The sequence below is a fragment of the Rattus rattus genome, chromosome 16 (genome assembly GCF_011064425.1).
Source record: "Rattus rattus isolate New Zealand chromosome 16, Rrattus_CSIRO_v1, whole genome shotgun sequence".
Taxonomy (NCBI): domain Eukaryota; kingdom Metazoa; phylum Chordata; class Mammalia; order Rodentia; family Muridae; genus Rattus; species Rattus rattus.
In genome coordinates this window covers 7546608-7570363 of record NC_046169.1, presented here as the reverse complement: position 1 = coordinate 7570363, position 23756 = coordinate 7546608, and the positions used below count along the sequence as shown (strand labels likewise).

At 43.6% G+C, this 23756-nt stretch overlaps 1 protein-coding gene across 1 annotated transcript in view; it reads left to right on the top strand.

Moving 5' to 3' along the window:
* Cdk8 (cyclin dependent kinase 8) overlaps positions 1-23756 on the top strand; it is a 63670-nt gene that overhangs the window by 4757 nt on the left and 35157 nt on the right. Inside the window, 1 exon segment of the mRNA XM_032887271.1 lies at positions 21653-21728. Coding sequence (XP_032743162.1) covers positions 21653-21728 — 76 coding nt within the window.

Here is a 23756-nt window from a genome sequence, read left to right as displayed (position 1 = left end):
GGGGACAAGCATAATGTTTACGGTGCATGACTTACCTATGTGGCATTGAGTGGTACATTTTTAGCACCTTTTTTTTTTTTTTTTTTTTTTTTGGTCATTTTCAGGTTTGATGCTTAGAATCCAGGTTTTTCTTTTCTTTTCTTTTCTTTTGCTTGCTTCTTAGTTTGTAGGGTTGGCAAGCTGGTTTCATTTGGAACGTGCTCATGTGAGCTTTACTTTGACCGAGTCTTCCAAGCTTTGAAAAACTCATTTACTGATCTATTCAGCAGATATCTAGTGGGTCTGTCTGTATGCTACTGTTGGAAACATTGGGAAGGCAGACGAGAGGGAAACATTGAGTTATTGGAGGAAATATCTACTGAGAAAAGAAACTTGGGAAAAAATTAGCAATTTAATAAGCACTATAATGTTAATTGTAATGCAGGGAAGGAAGCTCTGAATTACTTTGGGATAGTGTGGGGAAAGACTCTGGAAGACAGTGGTATTTGCTTGACTCTTGGAAGATGTGACGAGCTCATCAGATGGTCATCTAGAGAGGACTAGGGAAAGTATGTTTTTATTGTTTCCTGCAAAGTCCTGTGGGGCTGAGTTCTTTGCCACGCTTTTCTGGCTTACTTTCTTTTCCAGTTTCTTTTGTGTGCTTGCTGTGTGTGTAGTAGCTCAAGCCCCACCAGTGCTCTTCTCCCACTGGCTGGGATAAATGAGGTCGCCGTTATTTTTGTCAGTGGGAATAGGGTTATCCACATGCACCAAGTGGGTTACAGCAGCTTCCATCAGAGGGCTGTTGACCATGCAGTCCGGGCAGCCTCTCCGTGCAGGTGTCTGATTCAGGAATTCCTTCCTGTGGAGCTGCCACACACTGCCCAGCTTTGCCTGTGGCTCTGGATATCAGATTGTTGCGCTCTCGCTTTGTCTCCACAGAGAGTTGGAGCTAGGTTTGCAGCTTATTTTCTTTACTCTTGTGTGTGTGTGTGTGTGTGTGTGTGTGTGTGTGTGTGTGTGTGTGTGTGTGTGTGTAAACATGAGTGCTGGTGCTTATGGAGATCAGAAGAAGGCATCTGAATTTATAGGTGTTGTGAGCCACCGTATGTTGCTGGGAAGGAGCCTGAGTCCTCTGCAGGGGCAGAACTGCCTCTTAGCCGCTTGCTGAACCAGCTCATCTGTCCAGCTCCACCCAGCCTGCTGTTTTGACCTTAATACTTGACCTCTGGGTGTCAGTGATTTTTCCGGATTCGTTAAGACAGTTACCAGAAGTCCCAAACTGGGCCGGTGAGATGGCTGAGCTGATTAGGAGTACTTGCCATACAAGCTTGACCTAAGTTCCACCTTCAGGACTCATGGTGGAAAGAAATCAGTCTGCTTGAAGTTGTTCTTCACCTCCACATGAAGCATACAGGCATGTGCACACACCTACACACACACACACACACACACACACACACACACACACACACACACACACACTTTAAAAAAAATTAAGGTCTTTAAACAAGCCCCTGCTGTCCTAAGCTGCCTTGATAGAATCTTCAGGTCCACTGAAGCAGGAAAATTGCTGGGAACTCTGTTAAGAATTGAGGTGTGTCCTAATCTATAAAATCCAACCTTCTCACTGTATTTACAGGCTGCGTTAGCCATTAACACTGCTAATATTCCTGAACCTTTCGTCTGTGAAGAAGCCAAGTGACCATTACCAGCAATTCCATATCTCCCCTCTCCTGCAGCTTCTGTTCGCCTCTCTGAGGATTATGTGGATAATCTACACTCACCAGTTGGACGTTTGAATTGTTTCCACCTTGGAATTGTTATGAACAATGCTATTATAAACTTCCATGTATGAGTTACTCTGGCTGTGTTTTTGGTTCTCCTAGGCATACACCTGGGATTGGAACTTCTGAGTCACCAAGCAGCTGACACCAGATTGAAGTCGATACACTTGTTTAGGAGCAGTGATGCCTTTGTGTGCAGGGCTGCATTAGGTTGGCTCGGCCAGGGCGATGGGCACACCTTGGCTTGTCACAGTGACTGCAGGAGTAAACCCTTTCAGGTGCTTTTGTCAGTGCCGAGCACTTCGCTCTCCCAGGTTAGAACTCCCTCTGGCTGAGGTGGCTCTTAACATAAAGCCTTAGGAGTCCTGTGTTGTCTTTATACGAAACAGAAACATCTCAAAATCTTGTCACTTATTACCCATAAAACATAGCTTGTCCTGCATTGGCTCGTTCTGTAACTACTTGAGTGTACCTGTAGTTAATGTTTGCATATCTTTCGGGGTTCTCAGTGAGTATTTATGGGTGAGAGGGTATAGATTTCTTCTAGGGCAGCAGTTGACCTACGGTGCTGACATGTTGCCAAATGGTGACAGGTGTGTGTATGTGTGTATACACCCGAAATTCATATTTGCTAATCATTGAATGTTGCAGCAATTAAGAATGTAAGGCATATTAGAGTAGAGTAGAAATGCAGTGCCTTCTAAAAATAGCACGAGAAGCTAGGGTGGCTGTTTAAGTACCCTGAGTAGAGCTGGGAAAACACAAAAGCAACGGCAAACGTTAGAGTCCAAGTGGGTGTTCAGGGTCTTTGAACTAACACTTTAGTGAGTCCGCCTAAGTGAGATCAAGCCCCTACTTCTGCAGTTAAGAGATAGAGTTGAGGGCTGGAGAGATGGCTCAGCGGTTAAGAGCACCCAATTACTCTTCCAGAGGTCCTGAGTTCAATTCCCAGCAACCACATGGTGGCTCACAACCATCTGTAAAGAGATCCGATGCCCACTTCTGGTGTGTCTGAAGACAGCTACAGTGTACTTATATATAAATGAATAAATCTTAAAAAAAAAAAAAAAGAAAGATAGAGTTGATCTCTGAACCCACATTGCCATTGAACTTGTGGTTTATTTTCCTTCATGTGATTATTTAGATTAACTACTACCCAGTTACACATTTCCCTAAAATCAGTTTCCAAAATTGAATTTCTTCCTGATTCCAAGGAAGAAGTCAAGCACAGAGCCAGATACATTCTTTTCACCAACAACAATTTGAAGTGTAAAATTACACAGGTTAATTATTTGGCAGTTCATTTGGGTTTTTCTTTAGCTGACGTCTTTCTGTACATTTGGTTCCTAGGATGTATTTGGTAGTGATTATTCGCTAGGTTCTATTCGTGGGTCAGATACAGGTGATTAGTTCTTGAGGAATTTTACAGACTTCTGAGGAGTACAGGTAGTTCCAGTAGGGGTAATCTTACAAAAGGGTGATCTTACAGCTTGTCATGCAGGTACCCAATCTACATTTAGGGGTGCAAGGGTGGCATTTCAGGTGACTAGAAGCTATGCTAGTGGACGGTCAGTGGCTACTAGGGAGGAGACAGGGTACATCAATTCTGGATGAGCAATGACTATTTGGGACTAGGGATTGGAAAGTTACAGTGTAACTGGATAGGTTGCATTAGTTGTGGCCCCAGGATTATTTCTTTTCTTCATTCCTTCTCTTCCCTTCCTTGCCCCCACCTTTAAAAAAACAAAAAAACAACAACCCAAAAAAAAAAAAAACAAAAACAAAAACAAAACAGGGTTTCTCTGTGTAGCTCTGGCTGTCCTAGAACTTACTCTGTAGACCAGGCTGGTTTGCCTGTTTACCGAGTGCTGGGATTGAAGCTGTGAGCCATGGCTACTTAGTCTCCTCTTTGCTTTTGGACAAGGTCTTGCCACATAGTTCAGACTGGCCTCTCAGTCCTCCAGAATCTCCCAGTCATCCAGCCACAGTGTTTTAAGTGCTGGAATTCTATAGGTGTGTGCCACAATGCCTCACTCAGAATTTCTTCACTGGGGAGGAGTTGCAGTCTGGTTGAAAGGGCCCACAGTAATAAGTACTAGTCAAGTTGTTGTGTGATTCTTTTTGAGATAGTTTTGGGATCTTGTGAGTTACATGGAAGAAGGCTCCCACCTTTGGAGATGGCTGAGTAGCATGTGCAGAAGTGTGGAGGAGAAGCTTGGTAAGGTGAAGCAATGGGCACAATCCCAGTGCTGATCCTACAGAGGGGTGGGGGTGGGGTGGGAAGAAAGGCATTTAAAAAAATGTTGGGAGGGGCTGGAGAGATGGCTGCTCTTTCAGAGGACCCTAGTTTAATTCCCAGAACCCACATGGCAGTTCACAACTGTCTATAACTCAAGTTCCCTTGGATCTGACTCCCCCACACAGACATACTTGCAGGCCAAAGACCATTGTCCATGAAGTAAAAAGAAATGATTTTGTTGTTGTTGTTGTTGTTGTTGTTGTTGTTGTTGTTGTTGTTGTTGTGGGTGCAAGTGTGTTTTCGAATTTGTTTTCTGGACTTCTTCTGGGGTAGTGGGAACCATTTGTGGGCTTTTAAGCTGAGTGGTAACCAGTTTACAGAGATGTTTTGGTAACTGACTATGGGGAACTGTGCTTAGGAAGCTGATAGCCCAGATGTGATGGCGGCTTGGGTCAGGGAGTGAGGGGAAGAACCAGTAGTACTAGTTGATTTGTGAGATTCGGAGATGGAGGGGAATGAGTTGTCTGGGTCGACTTGAAGTATTTTAAACAAATTAAAAGCCCACCTAAAGCGATGCTGGAGTTTAAATAATGCCCTGCATCCTGGGTTTGTTCTGGGTGCTTTGATACCTCGTTGTGGTGTTCTGTGAACGTGACTTGCTTGAAATCAGGGCAGCTCTGATGACACAGGACTCTGAGATCCTCACTGGATGGGGCCTATTAACATTGCCTCTTGGAAGAGGAGGAGGACTCTGAAGGCCTTGGAGCCTCTCCTCTCCCTGGGGATGGGCTTCTGAGTGGCACAGCTACAGGTAAATTTCTTTATGTTCCTCTAAGTAACCCCAGTTAAACCCATTAGTTTACCAAACTAGACTTGGGTAGGATAATTTGTTTGATATGTTGTTGCCCTCGCTGTCTGGAGTAAACAGAATTAGACTTTTCAGTAGAAGTCATGCAACACTTGGGCTTCCAGAGGCTGCATAGAAACCAAGATGAGATTGGAGGGCAGAAGCATGCAGCCAATGCTAACAGTTTCAGGACTTAGCATCTGAGTGCACATAGAGTTGTGTGCATATCGCTTTGTGGCGTCGAGTGGGATCCCTTCTCCATGTGGTACAGAGTGTGGTCATGCCCCTTCTCATGTGGTGTAGACTGACATCTTTCTTGCTGCAGTACTAGCCCGTGCTATGAGTGATTAAGACATACAGATGAAGGTGGAGAATTGGGGAAATCTGGGTGCCTCTCTGTCAAGCCTATTGATGAGCATGGGGATGTCTCAGGTGACCCAGTGTCTTAGTCAGGGTCTCTATTCCTGCACAGACATCATGACCAAGAAGCAAGTTGGGGAAGAAAGGGTTTATTCAGCTCACACTTCCACATTGCTGTTTCATCACCAAAAGGAAGTCAGGACTGGAACTCAAGCAGGTCAGGAAGCAGGAGCTGATGCAGAGGCCATGGAGAGATGTTACTCACTGGCCTGTTTCCCGTGACTTGGTCAGCTTGTTCTCTTATAGAACCCAAGACCACTAGCCCAGGAACGGCACCACCCACAATAGGCTGGGTCCTCCCTGCTTGATCACTAGTTGAGAAAATTCCTTACAGCTGGGTCTCATGAAGGTGTTTCCACAACCGAGGCTCCTTTTCTCTGGTAACTCCAGCTTGTGTCAAGTTGACACACAAAACCAGCCAGTACGCCCAGCATATGTGGAATGGGATTCTAAGGAAGCCATGACAGCAGTTGCATTGCTTCAGATGTAGGTGACGGTGCCAGACATGCAGCTAAGGCTCAGCTGTGCCAGAAAGAAAGTGCTCATGCCGGGGAGGAAGGCACAGCACACAGGTTGATCTGTTGGTGCATTGGATGAAATAGACTTGCCGTGTCTTATAACTGGGAGTGGGCAAGGAGGAATTTACGCAGTAGATATGCTGAAGAGCTCCTTGGGATCGAAAAGTTTGAAGAACACAGTGTCAGCATTTTGGGGTGGAGGTAAAGGAGGCACAGCTCTCCACCGTCACTCTCAGCAGACCAAGTAGTTTGCTTAGAGCTTTAGGGCCCTCAACTTAGACCAAACTAGGTAGGATTCATGGTTGTGATGCTGAAAATACTTTCAGGGTTAGCCAGCATGAAGCAAAGTCAGAGCTTGTTTTAAAGCTATTTTAGTATAGGTTTGAGAAAGGATTGGGGAAAAGGAAAGAGGAAAGTCAGACATAACCAAGTATGGTTGGGCTCTTCAGGGAGAATTGCAGCTCATTGTTTTTACAGCGATCGCATACAGGGTTACGGCGGTGCTTAAAGGTGCACTGTCTTCTTACTGAGACAACTGCAGTCAGCAAGGTAAAAGTCAGCCCCCAGGGATACTGGGAGGAGGAGCCATATCTTTACTGTTAGCAGAAGTGTCTGGGGGAAAGAGATAAGACTCTACCCAAGATCACAGACACTTAACCTGGCTCACCGCTGTTCTAACCTAAAATATCTGTATGAAAGGAATCTCAAACTGTGCTGGAACACACACTTCCCTGCTAGGGAGAACCTTTAATCAGACTCTGGGACGACAGGGTCCTTCCTCTCACGTTCTTGTAGTTTCTCTATTCCTGCCTCAGTAGGAATACTTAAACGGTGAAGAGAAAGAAATGAGGTAAAGTACTAGTGAGGAACTGATCATGAAAGAGGCTGGACGCAGAGCCAGTGAGAAGACCGTTCACCTGAGTCAAGAGGCAGCTACGAGCTTCTGTGGCTTTGGTGAGGCCCATGGTGGGTCACGATCTTTACAACGTAGGAGAGGCTCTGGAAGAGCTGAGTGACTTCTCCTGGCATGTGAATCGGGCTAATAAAATGTTAAAGCTGTCAGACATAGAGGAGAAAAAGAAAGGAGATAAAGGGTCCTGCTTGACAGGAGCCCTAGCACGGCTGTCCTCCGAGAGGTTCCACACAGCAGCTGACAGACAGGTGCAGATATGCATAGCTAAACCCTGGACGGAGGTCGGGGACCCCGTGGAACCGTTAGGGGGAGGATCGAAGACTCAGAAGGTGCTGGCAACCTCACAGGAAGACCAACCGTGTCAACTAACCCGGACCCCTGGAAGCCTCCAGAGCTACCAACCAAAGAGCGTACTTGGCTGGCCCAGCACATACGTAGCAGAGGGCTGTCTTCTTAGGCCTCAGGGTGGGAGGATGCTTGGGGTGGGGGGCACCCTCTCAGAGGTGAAAGGGAGGAGACATGGGGAAGAATCCTGGAAGGGGGAACTGGGGTGGGCAGCATTTGGCATGTAAATACATAAATAAATTTAAAAAATAAAATAAAAATAAGCTGGGGGAAAAGTGTGTGTGGGAGGGAGGTCTTGCTTGGGTTAATTAAAAGCGGATGTGGAAAGATTGCTAGAGAAAATTTGACAGAAAGTCCATGCTGTGCTTAAAGTTCTCCTGCTGCTAAAGTTTGTTGCTGAGGAGCAAGATCTGCTAGGTTGGGAACTGTCCCACCACTCCTCCAGTGGGATGGCTAAGGTTTGCTCTGTTCCGTCAGGAGTTACTGGTCCGCTTGGTTTCAGGTGATGTGTACTGGTAGACAGATGGAGGCACATGGAAATGTTTGTGTCTCCTCAGGATAGGCGGGTGGGGGGCGCTGTGGACTCTTCCTGCCTTCAGGAAGTATACTGGGAGTGGAAATTACTCCCCAGATCAGCAGTCAGGTGTCAGTTGTCATGGAGAAGTGTTAGAGTGTTGGGTACTATGCCAGGGAACGGCTCTAGAGGCAGGTACAGCAGATAAGAGCATATATAGCCATATATATTTTCATTGAAGTTACTACCTTAGGCTGGTGAAATGGCTCAGCTGGTGGAGAGAACTGACTGCTCATGCTAGGGCATACATGTGTGCACAGAACACAGCACAAATTCACACATATGTAAAATATAAATAAGAGCAAACTTTTAAAAAACCATTCATTTCCATAAATGTATAGTTCTCAATTGGTTTTAATATTGTAGAGTATTGCTGTGTATGCATATAAATATGTATTTAGTTAACTATTTCTCTGATGCTAGACATTTAAGTGGTCTTCAGAATTTAGCTTTTTCAGTTGTCACTTGATGTCAACTACACTCATGTAGTTTTCCAATGTAGTGTTAAATTGTCAAGATAGGATTGCAGATCAAAGGCAGTGTATTTTTATTATTGAATGCAATTGTATTTTAAAAATTAATGTATTCTTTTAATAAAATACTCAAACTGTACAGAAAGATACCCAGGGAAATCTAGCCACCCCTCCTCCTGTCTTGGATTTTCACTCTAATCTCACTTTGACCATTGCCTGTGGCTCTTTGCCTGCCTGCAGATAGAAGCATAGATCTGCAGTGATAGGCTTGAAAGCTTGCTATTTTCTTCTTCTAAACTACATGCATTTGTGATTGTCCTGGCCTGTCTATTAGACTTAGATGCCTGGTAAGCATGCGGAATACATGTTTTACCATATCGTTCTATTCCACAGATAAAATAATGTTAATGTACTAGGCTAATCAAAATACATTTGGGGGCTGGAGAGATGGCTCGGCGGTTAAGAGCACTGACTGCTCTTCCAGAGGTCCTGAGTTCAATTCCCGGCAACCACGTGGTGGCTCACAACCATCTGTAATGGGATCTGATGCCCTCTTCTGGTGTCTGAAGACAGCTGCAGTGTACTCACATATATAAAATCTGAAACAAACGTACACTTGAGGTTTCATTCTCTAGCTATGAAAACAATACTGAATGTCTCACCTCACCTCTCTGCACATAGTTCATTTTGATGTAGAGGGGGAACTCTGCAGGTGTCCAAAGCACCCCAGAAGGTTGTTGATGTGGGCGATACTTTTGGCAAGCTGTAGAGATTACATCCATCGAGAAGGGTAAGGGGAACAAAAAACTTCCTTGGTTGTATTCACAAAGTTAGACTTTTTTTTTTTTAACCTTTTGTCTGGTGACCTTGAACTTCTGATCCCTTAAACACCCTGACCCCTGACAGAATTACAGGATCATACCACTGCGACAGGGTCTACATGACTGGGGGTAGAACCAGGATTTAGTGCATACTAGGCTAGCACTCCAGCCATGAAGCTGCAGTCTGTGTCCTCTGGAAACTAGGCACAGTTGTAGTCACATCAGAACCTCAAGAGTAAGTACCTCAGAGGGCAGATGTGTACAGAATGCCTTTTGTGTTGTGACCACGGAAGTTGGGAACTCACAAGTGTTGAGATAGATGGCTTTTGTGGAGATTTTGTGCTGTGTTTTACTTCCCCACACTAGAATGGATCTGCATATTTTAGGTTGTATATGGGATGAAGAGTCATGTCGTCTAAACTTACCGTCATTTCACTATTCTCACATCTTAGTTTGTGCGTGCTTTCCTGGCATCTAAGTCTTCATCCTCTTGCTACCTATACTTCACTTCCATCACAAATGATGGCTACTCTTCAGATGGTCCACCATACCCACATCTATGTAATGCTGATCTGTTTCCTGACTCTTTGGTCATCTCTCTACCCTATTGCATGGCTTTGGTCCTGCTCCCATTTTATGTGCCCAGTGATGACTTCCTACTCATTTTCTCCATGTCTCCACCTCTTGCCTTGACTTTTCTGATTCATATTGCTTGTGGCTTTGTTCTGGTTCTTGTCTCCTTTCTTAGTTCCGCTTAGTGCTGGCCTTTTTTGCATTCATAGGATGGGAACCCAAGCCCCTTTCTGATGCAGAAGTAAGCCTTGCTAATTGATAAGCAGAAAGGTCACTATTGCTAAGGAACTTCTGATGGTTTTTGTAATTAAACTTTGAGCTAACAAACAAAACTCAGTTTTGCCATGACATTTCGATACATACATAATTTGCTCTTTTTTAGGTCTACGAGTGCCCTCTCAAGGCTTCTTTCCCTGCTGGTCCCTTCTGCTTCTCTGCAAAGAGCCCCCCTTCTACTTTCATGACATATATTCCAGTACTCTCTTGTCCCCGCCTTCTTCCTTTAGATCTCTTTCCTCTCACCTACCCTCTGTTACTTCCATCTGCCCCTACTCCTTGTTCACTTTCCACACAGGAGAAAACAGATATTTGGACACTTGTTTTTCTGAACCTGGTGTATTCACTTGGCACAACAATCTCCAGTTTCATCCACTTTAGGACAGATGTCATAAATTAACTTTTCTACAATTGAATTATTTCTGTTGTGGACTTTCTTTACACATTTACCTATAGATGGACATGTACACCTCACCTCTTATCTTTAAATTCTGCCCTGTTAGTGGGGCCTTCAGTTATACACGCTCAGCTTGGCGCTGTTTCCGTGCTGCCACATGCTAAGCAAGTACAAGTGTCATCTGCTTGGGTTACACTGGCGACTGCTCACCGAGTCCAGTGTGCCGGCCTGTCTTACAGGAGAACTACCACGACTGCTTGCAGTTTTCTTTAATGAAAGATGTATTACAATTATGGGTGACATGGCTACTAGTTTACTTTTAAGTGTTTAATTTGATTCTTCCTGTTGTACTAAGTAACCAAATGCTAGTTACCTTCGTGGAGAAAGTAACACCTGCAAAATGCTGCAAAGAAGCTATAATAGATAGACACATTGCTCATGGAGTGTCTCTAGGGCTTTATTGAGACTTAATTCAATAGTACCCTAAAGGGGTACAGTAAACTGCAGCTATCACAGCCATCTAATTTTAGAGTGTTGTGCCCCGTTCCCTCCTCTCCGCTCCAAACAAGAACCCTGGACTCAGTTATTCCTATTCCCTCTAATCCTAGAGCTAGGCTACCCTCAGTCTATGTCTGTTCTTAGAACTGCTTATTTTGAACAACTTCACCTAAATAGTACATGGTGTGGTGTCTTGGTTGCTTCCTCCTGGCTTTGAGGCCCTTCTTAGGATAGTGTGTGTTACATTTTGTTCATTGTTTTATTCATTGATGGATACTTGGTTTTCTTCTCTGCTTTTGTGAGTGCTACCTCTGTGGACTTGGGGTTACAGATGCCTGAGTTCCAACCCTCAGTCCACAGTAGTCAGTATACTTACCTTTGTGGTTTGTGCAAAACTAATTGCAGGTTTTGTATTGTTAAATTTGTGGTTTCGTTCTAGAATAAATTCTTAATAAATGTGATTTTATGCGTCAGTTGAATGTACCTTTCTTTGTTTTACTAATAACTTCTTATTCAGTGTTTATATTTCTTTTACCCTATGGCCATGACGTTAGACAAAAAGCAAATTCAACTATTTTCTTATTTGAGTTGAAAACGGGTTGTAAAGCAGCAGAGACAGCTCGGAACATCAACAGCTCCTCTGACCCAGGAGCGCTAAGGACGCACAGCGGTGCTAGGTGAAGATGGTTCACAGAGAGGAATCCCTGACGATGAAGAGCGCCGCGGCGCATCAGAGGCTGACAGTGACCAAGTGAGAGCGGCCACAGAGCCAGTCAGCGGCCATTTGGCATTTGAAGCAAATTGGGAAAGTGAAGAAGGTTGGTAGATAGTTGCCTCATGAGTTGAGTGAAAATCAAAACCACTGTCATGTTTCCATTCTTACTCTGCCCAGCAACAGAACTGGTCTCTTGGACTGTAATGTATGCCAAAACATGGTTTATATACAGGCACCAGTGGCGACCCTCTCAGTGGCTGGATTGAGAAGACATTGCAAAGCATGTTCCAAAGTCAGATTCCCACCAAAGCGGGTCATGGATGGTGATCTGACCCAGGTTTCTGAATCCCAGCATTATTAGTTCATCTGACAAGTATGCTCGGCGGATCATCCAGACGAACCAGCTGCAGCCTGCATTGTCCACAGGAAAGGGCCAAGTCTTCTTCATGACAACATCCAGGAGGCTGCACCATGCACAACCAGTGCTTCAGAAGGAAAAGGAGCTATGAAGAAAAGCCTCTTCTACCATCTCCATCTGACTTCTCTCCAAGCAGCTACCACTTGAGTATCAACAAATATTTTAAAGATAAATACTTTATAGACAGCAGGATGCAGGAAATGCTTCCCAACAGTTCTTCAAATCTTTGAAGTATGTATTAAAAATTTTTTAAATTACATTTTCTTTTGTATGTTATGTGTGCGGGAGTGACTTTGTATGGTCCTACCAAGTCAAAGTTTTATTATTAAATGTCAGGAACCATCATCATATCTAGAACAATTTGGCCTTAACTAGCTATAAATACAGAACAAATACAAGAAGTTCCGCCAAATCTGTAGGTAGATGTTTTGTCTTTGAACACTGATGACACCAGACCTGTAATGTATTCTGCTTAACTTTATTCCTTTGTTTATGTGTCCACTTGCATTTATCCGTGAGGACAGAGGTTGCCCCTTGCAGGAATGTTCATTTCCTGGGGAGCCAGTCCCCTCAGGCAGTGGGGACTTATTTGGACCATCTTGTGGAAACAAACTGAGAAAATGATAAAAATGAGACCACACTTTGGCTAAGCCTGCTTAATAGTATGTTTCTCTCTCTCTCCTTTAGTCCCAGTTTTAAGTTAAATCCTAAGTCTCTTTACCCTAAGATGGACCTCAGGGCTTTCCCCTTAAAACCCAGTTCTACTGTGTTCTACAAGTCATTTGGGCTACTCCAACAACTTAGATTTATATGTATATTTAAGACCCACATTGTGTCATACAGAATATAAAAACATAAGAATGTGTAGGTAGCGTAAATACACTGTTGGTTACTTTCCTGTGGCTTTAACAAAAGACATTGGCAAAGCGTCTTAAGGGAGGGAGGATTTGTTTAGTTGGAGGCTCCAGACCATGGCAGGGAAGTGCAGAGCAGTAGGAGCTGCTGACAGTGTCTTCAGCTCAGCAAGAGTGGGAAGTCCCCTCTAGACGCACACCCAACGTCCTCCAGTCCGCAGCCTGCTTGTGTGAATTAAGTTACAAAGCTAGCTCCCGTGAAGGACCCACAAATGCTGCTTTGGTGAAGAGAGGAATCACATTTTCCATGAGCAACAGAGATTGTCATTTATAAAAACACTTTACAGTTGGTTTCAGCTCCCTGGAAAATGAGTTCATCACAAAAGCAGCTAGGTAGCTCCCAAAGGAACATGTGTGCTTTGAAGTCATTCCCAAGGTCCTGGTGGTGAATTTTATCATGAGGCTGTAAAAAGGTGGAAACGCACCTGAGTGTGTCTAAGAACCAGGACCTTGGGACTAAATCACCACCACAGAATGCAGGTGGATTTATCAAACAAGGGAGAGAGATTAGCCCAAAAACTCAACTTCTGCCTCTTTCCTGCAATGTTCTGCATTGTCTCAAAGACTGCCAGCCAGAAGGCATGGCCAGATGTAACCCTGGAAGCGCAGAAGTGTGAACTAAATAGAACGTGGTCCTTCAGAACTGTGCTAAAGCAAACATCGCTCATCAGGTTCTCCTGGCTTCAGTATTTTACTGCGGAACACAGAACAGAGTGATACTGGTGATAACAGACCTTAGCCTAGCAGCATGCTCCTTCATAGGCAGTATTTGGCCAGGCCTTCTTGCTTTAGTGTGGGATCTACAATTGAAGATAACATTCCTAATGTGGCTGGGCTGTACTGGCTGACCGTTGGGGTGTGATTAAGCTTCAGCAAGTCTTGCTCTAGACTGCAGGGCGTCAAGGCCCCCTTCAGACTTTACTAATAGTAGTCTCCAAATTCCCCCTATTCTTCCCACTTTTCTTGAATATTGGTGGTGCTTTGCAAAATGAATGGGTAGGAGCACCCATCAGGCTGGGAACACAAAACTGGATAAGGGCTTCTCCTTCCCCCTCTTTTGGTTAGACAAGCTCTCACTTTGTCACACAGGCAGGTCTTGAACTCCAAAGTTTCCTGCCCAGACTCTGGTTCTGGTCTTGTACCCTCACATTCCCAGCCTGTAGGTTGTTAGTAGGTTTTTTTATTTTTTGCAACTTCCTGTTTGAGCTGTGGATCTCCAGCAATGAAAGACTGAAGTCTAACAGAAGAATAAAGAACACGTTAAAAACACACAGACTAGTGGGGTAGTGGTGGTGGGGGAATGGTTATATGAAAATATTAGGAGGTCTTTGGATTCGTGTCTGAGTGACCTTTATTATCTTAATCAAGGATTATGCTGTGAGAAATGAGGCCAGGACCTTCTCCTGCTCAGCAGTTTTAATAAAAAGCTTTCCTGGTATTTATAGATGATGTCATCTATCAATCTCTCCACACTAGAATATATATCTTTAATACATTTCCAGATTCAACTCCTTAATCACTGGTACCACAAAGAACCATTCTGAGATCGCCAGAAGTGTGTTTTGTAATGCTAGGGGAGGTTCTCTAGGCTGTGGTAGGCAAGTGTTTTACTAGGGAGCTATAGACTTGGCCCTCTTACTTAATTTTTAAATTATGACAACCAACCAACTCTGGATTTCCTAGTGTTTCTGATGTCTATATAGGGCATAGTTTATCAGCACTAGTTTCTCCCTATTTAGGAAGTAGAAGAGTAGCAGGGATCAACAGACTTTCCCTGAGGAAAGCCAGAGACTAAACATTTAGATTCGATGGGTCACATGCAGCCACTTTGTGGGGATGTGGGGTGAATAGGTGGGTATATTTTTAAGCCACTGTTTAGAAATATAAAAACCTACGTAGCTGTGAGAGCATATTAATGGGCCATGCACTGAATTTAGCTCTTGCACACTGGAACGCTGCAGTGACATTCTCTGGAGCAGCAGTTCTCAACCTTTGAGTGGGGTGGGTAGGGCGTCAGACGACCCGTTCACAGGCGGCCTAAGACCAGGTACTTATACTATAATTCAGATTAGAAGCACAGTTACAGTTGTGAAACAGCATCAAAAATAATGTTCGGGTTGGGAGTCCCCACCTGAGGAGCTGTGTTCAAGGCTCTCAGCATTAGGAAGGCTGCATCTCACTGGGATGCTGACAACCCAGCAGTTGGCTCAGGCCGCAGAGCTGCTTGCTTGAGCGGTCTGGTCCCACAAGTTTCCTAGTGAGCCGTGGGTCTCTAGTCAGTAGCAGAAGCCTGCAAGTGCTAGTTCTGACATCCATGAAGGTAGTGGCAGCAGCAACAGGGTAAATTAGCTCTCTGACAGGGAGGGCCAGGCTTGAAAAAGGGCAAGTTTTCTTTCTTCTGGCCTAGCCCTCCTTTATGTGTGCTAGGGTAGGTTCTTCCACATCAGTCAAGCAGTCAGGACAGCTTCTACTCAGCGTGCTGATTTTTTTTGGCAGGTTGATGTGAAAACCAACTGTCATTTTCCTGCCCCGTGACATATTATAGAGTGAATGGAAATACAGGAGAGAGGAAGTCATAGTTATTATATAAGGGAGGCTTCTTGCTTAAGTGTGTTTTCTTCAGTGAGCAACAAAGATTGCACAGTATGAATGACCTTGGAGTTTAGAGACCTTTAGACCAGCTGTCAAAGATAGCTCAGTGGCTAAGAGTGTTTACCGTTCTTCCAGAGGACCTGAATTCAGTTTCCAGAATCCACATCCAGCAGCTTATGACTGCCTGTAACCCCGCCTCCATGGGATCTGATACCTTCTTCCGGTCTGCCACACTCATGTGGCATATGCTCATACGTGCACATAAGTAAAATAGAACTTTAAAAAGACCCGGAGATCAGATAAATAGAAGCCTCACTTGTGGGTGTTTTCTGCCTGTCTCAGAAGGAATGGGCAGTAGTGATTGGTCCCTGGGTGGTGAGACTTTTGTTCTAAATTCCATGAAGTAGTGCCAAAACTTTTACAAAGGTCAGATCTCATGTATAAGTAGCTGGAAAATTTTGTAATTAGATAAATTCAAAGAAGGAAGCTGCTAAGTCCTCATTTTAAATTGGTAAAGATCTGTTCCCAGGAAAGAATCTTGGGTATGGGAGACTTGGTTAAGCCCTTTAATACCCACCCATTATGGAACAATGGCCACTGACCTTCTGCCCGAAGTGGAAACTTAAGTTCTTTGGAAAGTCAGTTGGATGGTGTTTTGCTGGGGCAAACATGTGAAGGAATGTTTTCCTGAAGTGGACACAGGTGAAAAACTAAGGCAGACTCGTGAAGGGATGTTTCACTGAAGCAGACGCAGGAGAGAGGATGTTCTGCTAAAGCAAGCACATGAAAGGACACGTGACGAAGGATTCTGTGCTAAGCACGCACATGTATTGGTCCGCCTTACACTGCAGTTGATCTGCATTTGTCAGGACTCTAGAGAGAAGCATGTCCAAAGCCTCAGGTGCTGTGCTGCGGTTTCTTGCTGCTTCTGTGGGCTCAGGGTGATTGACAGAGTGATGTCACCTGAGGCAAGACCTGTGGAGGACACGTGGTATCTGAAGGGTATAAATAGGACTGGACAGACAGTGATAGAGCCTGAGCTTGGTTTGCTTAGAGCTCACTGTAACGCTTTGGATCTCGAATCTTTGCTGATCTTTGCTTCCCTAAGAGAAGCACAGCCGAGAACTGCCGGCATCCCTCCTCGTCCTCATGCTGACTTGTGCCTAGGCTACTGATTCGTGCTGCTATCCCAACTCTACTGATACGGAGTGCTAGGTGTATCTGAACGACTGGATCGAGCTGCTGCTGCTAACCTGTGAACTGAACTGCCGATTTCCAGACAACACAGTTTGCTCCAAAGAACCTTTCTAAACAGGTCTACTTCCCCTGTATCCTTTCTTTCTCACTACCTCTGGTGGGTGGTATGCTAAAAGGGAGGTTAAGTCATTTAAGAACCATCATTAAAAATAGGTTTTGAAAAACTTCAAGTTACATCTGCCTCAGATGGTCAGTGGATCTTTGCCATCATCTCTTAGTTACAAGTACTGGGTGTCTGCCTCCTGAGGTTGCCTCGCGTCTTCTCTGAGCCAGGTTGGGAAGGTGCACAGTGAGAGTTCGCTTATTCAATTTTTAGATGGTTCCCTAGAGTAGAAGCCAGGAGTGTGGATCTGCTCCAGGACTTGCTGAAAACATGGAGGGTGCTCACTTCCCCAAGGGACAGCTCATCAAAGAAGATAAGCAGGAACATACATGCAGCCTTCGGCCTTCAGGAGAGGGTAAAGCTAGGATAATGTGTGTGCGTCGGGGTGGTGGTGTGTAGCCTGTAATCTCAGTACTTCAGAGTCTAGGACAGGAGGATTGAGTTTGAGGCCAATCTGTACTCCACAGTGAGTTCTAGTACAGTATGAAAAACAGTAAGGCTGTCTCCACAAACATAGGCAAAAGTGTTGCGTTTGTGCTCGCCATGGGGATGTGAGGACAGAGATGCAGTCTGTTTACAGCCCTGAGATCCTGAGTCTGTCCCTCCTCCTTCCATTGCCTGTATAGTCTTCCTGTCAGCTTTTGCTTCCGGAACTCTGAACGGGTGTTTGGATTTGGTCTTAACAAATCTGCAATGGTCGGTGGATCTTTTCCCTCAGGACAAAGTTGCAAAAAAGAAGCTGCAACCACAACTACTGACTTGATAAGAACTCAGTGGTGTGGAGATGCTGCAGTGTTGCAAGTTCAAATCGAAAGTTATCATAGGCTACTTTTAGCCCTCTGCCCCAGCCATTTATTACCCACCTCTATATAACCTTCCAGACCCCTGGCTCCTACCAACCTAAGCAGGTCTTCAGACAGCATCGGGGTCTATGGTGTAGACTCCCCAGCTTTGCAGGGACCTGCAGCCTCCTTGATGTTCCCACCAGTGCATTTTAAAGTGTTTTATGATTTGTTTTGTTACATAAAACATCACGGAACTGATTTGGAGTTGAGCCTATGTTCCCAGGACATAGTCAATTAGTTTGGCTCCAGAATAAACAGCCTCAGCCTCTTACCTTCTTTGACATGAGAGTTGTGTTTTTACCTCTATGCTCTCTTTGATTTCAGAAAATCAGACTTGATTTAAATAAAGATGCGTCTATAAACAATGTCCAAATTAATTACGGTTTACTTATTGAATAAGGGTGACCTTGGGGATTTTAAAGAGGAACACTAGAGGAACATTTAAAGTAGTGGTTTGTTTTGCATTGTAGATGTTCCTTCCACAGTGAAATTATCCAATTCATTTATAATGCACAAAATATGAAAGACTATTACTCTGATAAGTTCTCGAGGGGTGTGAAATGAGGAATTATGGGTAGTTTTCCCCCTATTTATTTTTTTTTAGCTAATACAGCGTAGTTTGTCCTATTATCTTTCCAAGTACTTCTGTCAAGCAGCTGCCTGCTCTCTTTATGATGAATGTGGTGTAGGTGTATGGCTGTTAGACTAATAAGATCATCAGTGGCATACTCTGATTTTTTCCCAGAGAGAAGGCTCTGCTGGTGGTTCAGGGGGAAGAGAACAGTTTCCAGTCTGGCTTTTGCTTGCATGTCGAATGTTGTATTCTTGTTTTTGATTACTTCACAGAAAATAATGAAAAAGCTTATATCTGTTTCAGGAGTTCCTGAACACTATCTGAGGATGTTGTTAGGATTGTCCTGAGACCCTCAATAAATTTGTTTTTCTTGTGCAGCACTGAATTAGACTTTTGCAGTTTACAAAGGAGTGTGGATTTAGGCCTTCCAAAAACTGCACACAAAATCTGTAGCTTTTCTCAAGCTCTTTAATTTCCTAGAAAGCCCAAGATTTTTCAGGTTACCTGTGTGCTTTTCCTATTTGAGTTTTCTATGCATGAACTAAATAATGTAGATATAGCAGCTATGGATCATATATTTCTCAAACTGTTTTTAATTCTTTTGGAAAGGAGCAGATAAGAAAGTTAGGATCAAGAGAACAAAGCCGTGTGGAGTTGTGCTTGCTGTGTGAGAGATATTCCTAGTGTTGTGGCTGATGGGTCTTAGACTTCTACACAGAGCTTCAGCTCTAGGCTACATCTGAGGACAGCCCTCAGTCTTTGATGATCTTACATAGTTTAGAATTAGTGCAGAGCTTGTATAAGTTTTAACTTTTGTAATATATGTATGTATTTAGTAGTAGTAGACAAGCTATAGTCTACAGATACTTTATGCATTCATAGTGTACCTAATATTTTAATTTTTGTAATATTTCTAGGCTACATAGTTCATCTGCAACTTTTTCATACTCATGTAAATATTAAGAAAATTGCATATTAATGGACCTGCAGAACTCAAACTCATGTTGTTCAAGTGTTAGCTGTACTTAGAATGCTATACTAGCATTTATTTATAATTTGACTGCTTACATTGATCATTACTGAAACCAGTAAGTAAATCTTTTTAATTTAAAATTGTGTAGATAGTAGGACGTGGTGGCACATACCTTTAATCTCAGCACTCGGGTGGCAGAGACAGGTAGATTCTGCGAGTTTAAGGTCGCCTAGTCTATAAGTCAAGCGCAGGCCAGCCACGGTTGCCAAGTGAGATCCTGTCTCAAAGGTAGGACCAAAGGCAAGAGTCTCAGTTGAGGAATTGGCCAGATCAGATTGATGTGTAACTGTGTCTGCAGAGGGCTGTCTTAGTTATAACGTGGGAGGCCTGCGCAGGGGGTCCCGGGTCACATGAGAAAGCTAGCTAAGGGTTGGAGGCGTGGCTGAGCAGTAAAAGCACTACTGCTCTACAGAGGACCTGAGTTCAGCTCACAGCACTGTGATGCCTTCCGGCCTCCACAGGCACTCGTGTATGTGTACATATTCTTATTTACACACACACACATAAAAATCTTTAAAAAAAGCAAAACAGCAGCGGCGGCGGCAGCAGCAGCAGCAGCAGCAGCAGCTGACCGTGAGCCTGTGAGGGGCCAACAAGCAGCAGGTCTCCGAATTTCTGTCTCAGATTCCTGCTTGAGTTTCTGCCTGACTTCCTTCCGTGATGGCTGGATCCTGTAAGCTGGAGTAAACCTTTTCCTCCCCTTAAGTTGCTTTTGGTCATAGAATTTGTCACAGCACCCAAGATGAAGCTAGAATAAGATATTAAGAAGGAGAATGAGCGAGTCTTTTGAGCTCAGTATTTCTGTGCCTTTCTCATTATTTGTCCTTGGTGGGTTAATCTTCTGCCTCGGGCAGAGCAGAATGTATTGTATAACATTGATCAGTTAACCTCCCCACCATATAAATATGTTCAGTAGACTTGCTAGTGAGTTTATTGTTATGTCTTTACTTATTTCAGACTTTGAAAAACCATCCAGACTTAGTATTAGTACAGTTATGCTTAATGCCTTTCTCATATGATGAGACCTGTGGAACTTTTATTATGAAGTACATTGTAAAATCCTTTATCATAAAGTTGTTTCCCCATGGGAAATAGGGAAACAGTGTCCTAGTTGAATAATTGAGATTTGTTTACCTGAGGATTTGGTATAATACATTGTAAAAGAAAAGGATAAAGCAATGTGAGTTTTAATAACAACTTAAAGTGAAGCCTTAAGTGGCCTTAGCTGGTTTTACAAGGGTTGATCCAGTCAGCCTCACTGGATCCCCCTCTGCATTTCCAGCCCTCACTGGATCCCCCTCTGCATTTCCTGTTATGCTGTGAGCTTGTCTTCAGTTTAATACAAGTCATGAAAGTCATCAAAGTGAACATTCCCCAACTTTTCTGTTCCTTGATCTTCTTCAGGCTCCTCAGTAGTATCCAGGAAAATAAAGGGTATCAGAGTGCCCAAGCCCTGAGCCATTACCCCAGCTCGATGATACTTCTGAGAAGTCTTCGCATAGGTCTTCTGTCAGAGTAACCCCTGGGTTATGTCTCTGGCTTATATGTGACCTGTCCAAGCACTTGCATTGTGTTACGGCAGATTGCTTACTTAGGATGTAAATACACGAAGCTCTAAGAGATAGAGCGCTGGTGTAACTCCAGTTTTTAGCACAGTTCTTGATACATAACACTTAGAAATAGGTGCTGAGAGAATGACTCTGGAAGGTACTTGAGTGTGGCCTGAACTGTTATTGGGGTGTGATTATAGTATGTTCTAAAATGACAGCGATTTTTTACTTTGCCGATGTATCTGAACTTCTCTGATGCATTGGCATCTATACTGGCTTTAGAAACCATCTTAGTTATGGTTTCCATTGCTGTGACAAACACCATGACCAGAAAGCAAGTTGGGGAGGAAAGGGTTTGTTTGGCCTGTACTTCATATTGCTGTGCATCATTGAAGAAAGTCAGTACAGGAACTCAAACAGGGCAGGAACCCAGAGGCAGGAGCTGATGCAGAGGGGTGTGCTTACTGGCTTGCTTCCCATGGCTTGCTCAGTCTGCCTTCTCCTTTAGTATGTGCTGCGGAAGCGAGCACTCAGCCTCCCTTCTCATAGGCAGACGGGTGGTCCTGTAGAGTTCTCCTCCATTCATCACTAATTAAGGAAATAAAATGCCTTACAGCCAGGTCTTAAGGAGGCGTCTTCTCAATTAAGGCCCCCTCCTTTCAGATGACTCTAGTCTGTGTCACGTTGACATAGACCAGCCAGCACAGGAGCCACGCTTCATTCAGAAGGAAACTTGTCCTTAGGCATCCGAGCAGGGTGTCTGACTGTGTCCTCCACAACTAGTTGGAATCCTGGACAAGGCTGCACATTGCGGGGAAGGCACATTCTAGTGGTCTTACCACCCTCCCCAGGTAACTGCCGTGGCCTGCATTTGTCAATTTTCTTCTCTAACAACAGTATTAAACACAAGATTTGGTTTTTATATAGTGCTTTATTAAAGTGCATGCAAACACAGAGTAACCTGTGTATTCAAATAACTTTTTTTTTACAGGAAGGACGATAAAGACTACGCTTTAAAACAAATAGAAGGAACTGGAATTTCTATGTCGGCATGCAGAGAGATAGCAGTAAGTGAAGCTCTTGTTACCACATCAGCTGATGTAGGAGTCAACTGTGTAGGTCTCTGCTGTATTTGCCATCAAATGAATTGAAAACCGATAAATATTTTTTCGTTTTAGGTATTTCCAGAAAGTGCATTTTTAAAAAAAGGAGACTTGAAGTTCTTGTAGAGTTTACATTTATTTATTTGTGCTATCACTGATTCTTAGAGCTCCTGTTGTCATTTCATTCTGGTTAATGAATATCAGTTATTATATAAAGTTAACAGTTCTGTATGGCTGGAATTAGTGTCTTTATGTATGCCAGTTAAAAACTGAGATTCTGCTTGATTATCACCGTGTTTGTTCATTTTTCTTTCCTGTCTGTTGCTGTTGATTCATGAGCGTTTGTTTCCTCCACTCCTCTTACCTCTTTTCTTCTATTTTGGGCTTGTGCTTCTCCATTTTGCTAAGTGGTTTATTGGCTTGTAAACTCTTCTTTCCTACTATAAATATTTAAAATTATAATTCCCTCCAACCTGTGTTTTACTTTCATGCCACACGTTTTGTGATGTTTTATTGTTTTATTATAGTACAGAATATTTTCAGTTTTCTTTTTTTCTTTCTTTGTATCCATTAGTTACTTAGAAATCAGTTGCTTACTTTATAAATGTATGAGGATGTATGAGGCTTTTCTGGATACGTTATCATTGCTGGTTGTTATTGATTTTCATTGTGTTGAGAAAAGATTGCTTTAGAGGTACGTACTGAGATACTGATGAAATGGTATATATAATATCTGGTGGGGAGAGGAATGAACTTGAATGTACATACAGTGACTGTAAGTGACAGGCTTAACTCAGGGAGACCGTGTAATAAAAGGCAAGGGAAGAAACCAAGTCCATCTTTGTTTGCCCTGACACCTCCTCTTACTAAGGTGCTCACACTCATGCAGTTTTTTCATATCTATTACAAATAAATATCTTAGGATTCCCATTGTTCATTGTGATCTGTTGCCACCCCTATGCAGGCTAGACTGTGACACACAGCAGCATGGCTTAGATTGTGTGCAGCCATTCTTCAGGAAGCATTTATAAAAGGGAGGAGAGAACCTTCCAGGGGAGGTGTCTTCACAACACTTCCATTTTGCTGTTTGTCACATTCCTCACCAAAGTTTCCTGTGGACTGGAATCCCTTTAGTTCAGGGTTCTGGCCAACTGTGCAGAAATCAGCTGGCCCCCAGTATCCCAGAGAGTGTCTGACAGATGGTGCAGGCCCATGGTTAGTCTGCTTTCCCAACATACTTCTCAACTTCAGCATCTGTTTCCATCTTTTTCTAAGAGTTTGGGAAGATTGAAATTAAAGAGAGAGTCTACAGTGTAATTGTTTTTTGGAAATAGATTTGTCATAATTCAGGTTTGGTTAATCTATCACCGTACTCGAGGTGTACATTCAGAACCTGTTTTTGCATTATGAATTGTTAATGTTGGAATGGTGTCAGGTGGAGACGGTAGTTGGTAACATACTTGCCTCACTAAGACCTGTTGAGCTCTCGGGACTCAAGTAGAATGACTGCCAGTGCTGTGGCAGGGCAGTGCTCAGGGAGTAAGACAGGAGGCTCCCTGTGTCCTCCCGCTGTCCAGCCTTGCACTGGTGAGCTTCTAGCCCATGAGAGACCTTGTCTCAGAAGGAGGTGAGGTGGGTAGCAGACCTGATGATGACCCCAGAGGTTGTCTTCTGGCCTGTACACACACATGCATACACATGCACACACATGCACTCCACATGCACTCCACAAACTTAGAACTCTTTAAGAAAACACTGCTGTTTTGAAAATATAACTAGTTTTCCTACCTATTTTTTTTCCTCATTTCTGAGTGGCATATATTGACGTGGTGTGCTTTTAAATATTTTTTTTGTACAAGTTTAAGTTAAGTATGCCCATTGTGGTAAATCAGGTTCATGGTGAATAATAAAATTGAAATAGATAAATATTTAAAAAATTAAAAAATTTTCCCCCACTGGTAAAATTGAAAAAGCAAGTGGTTTCTGTGAATA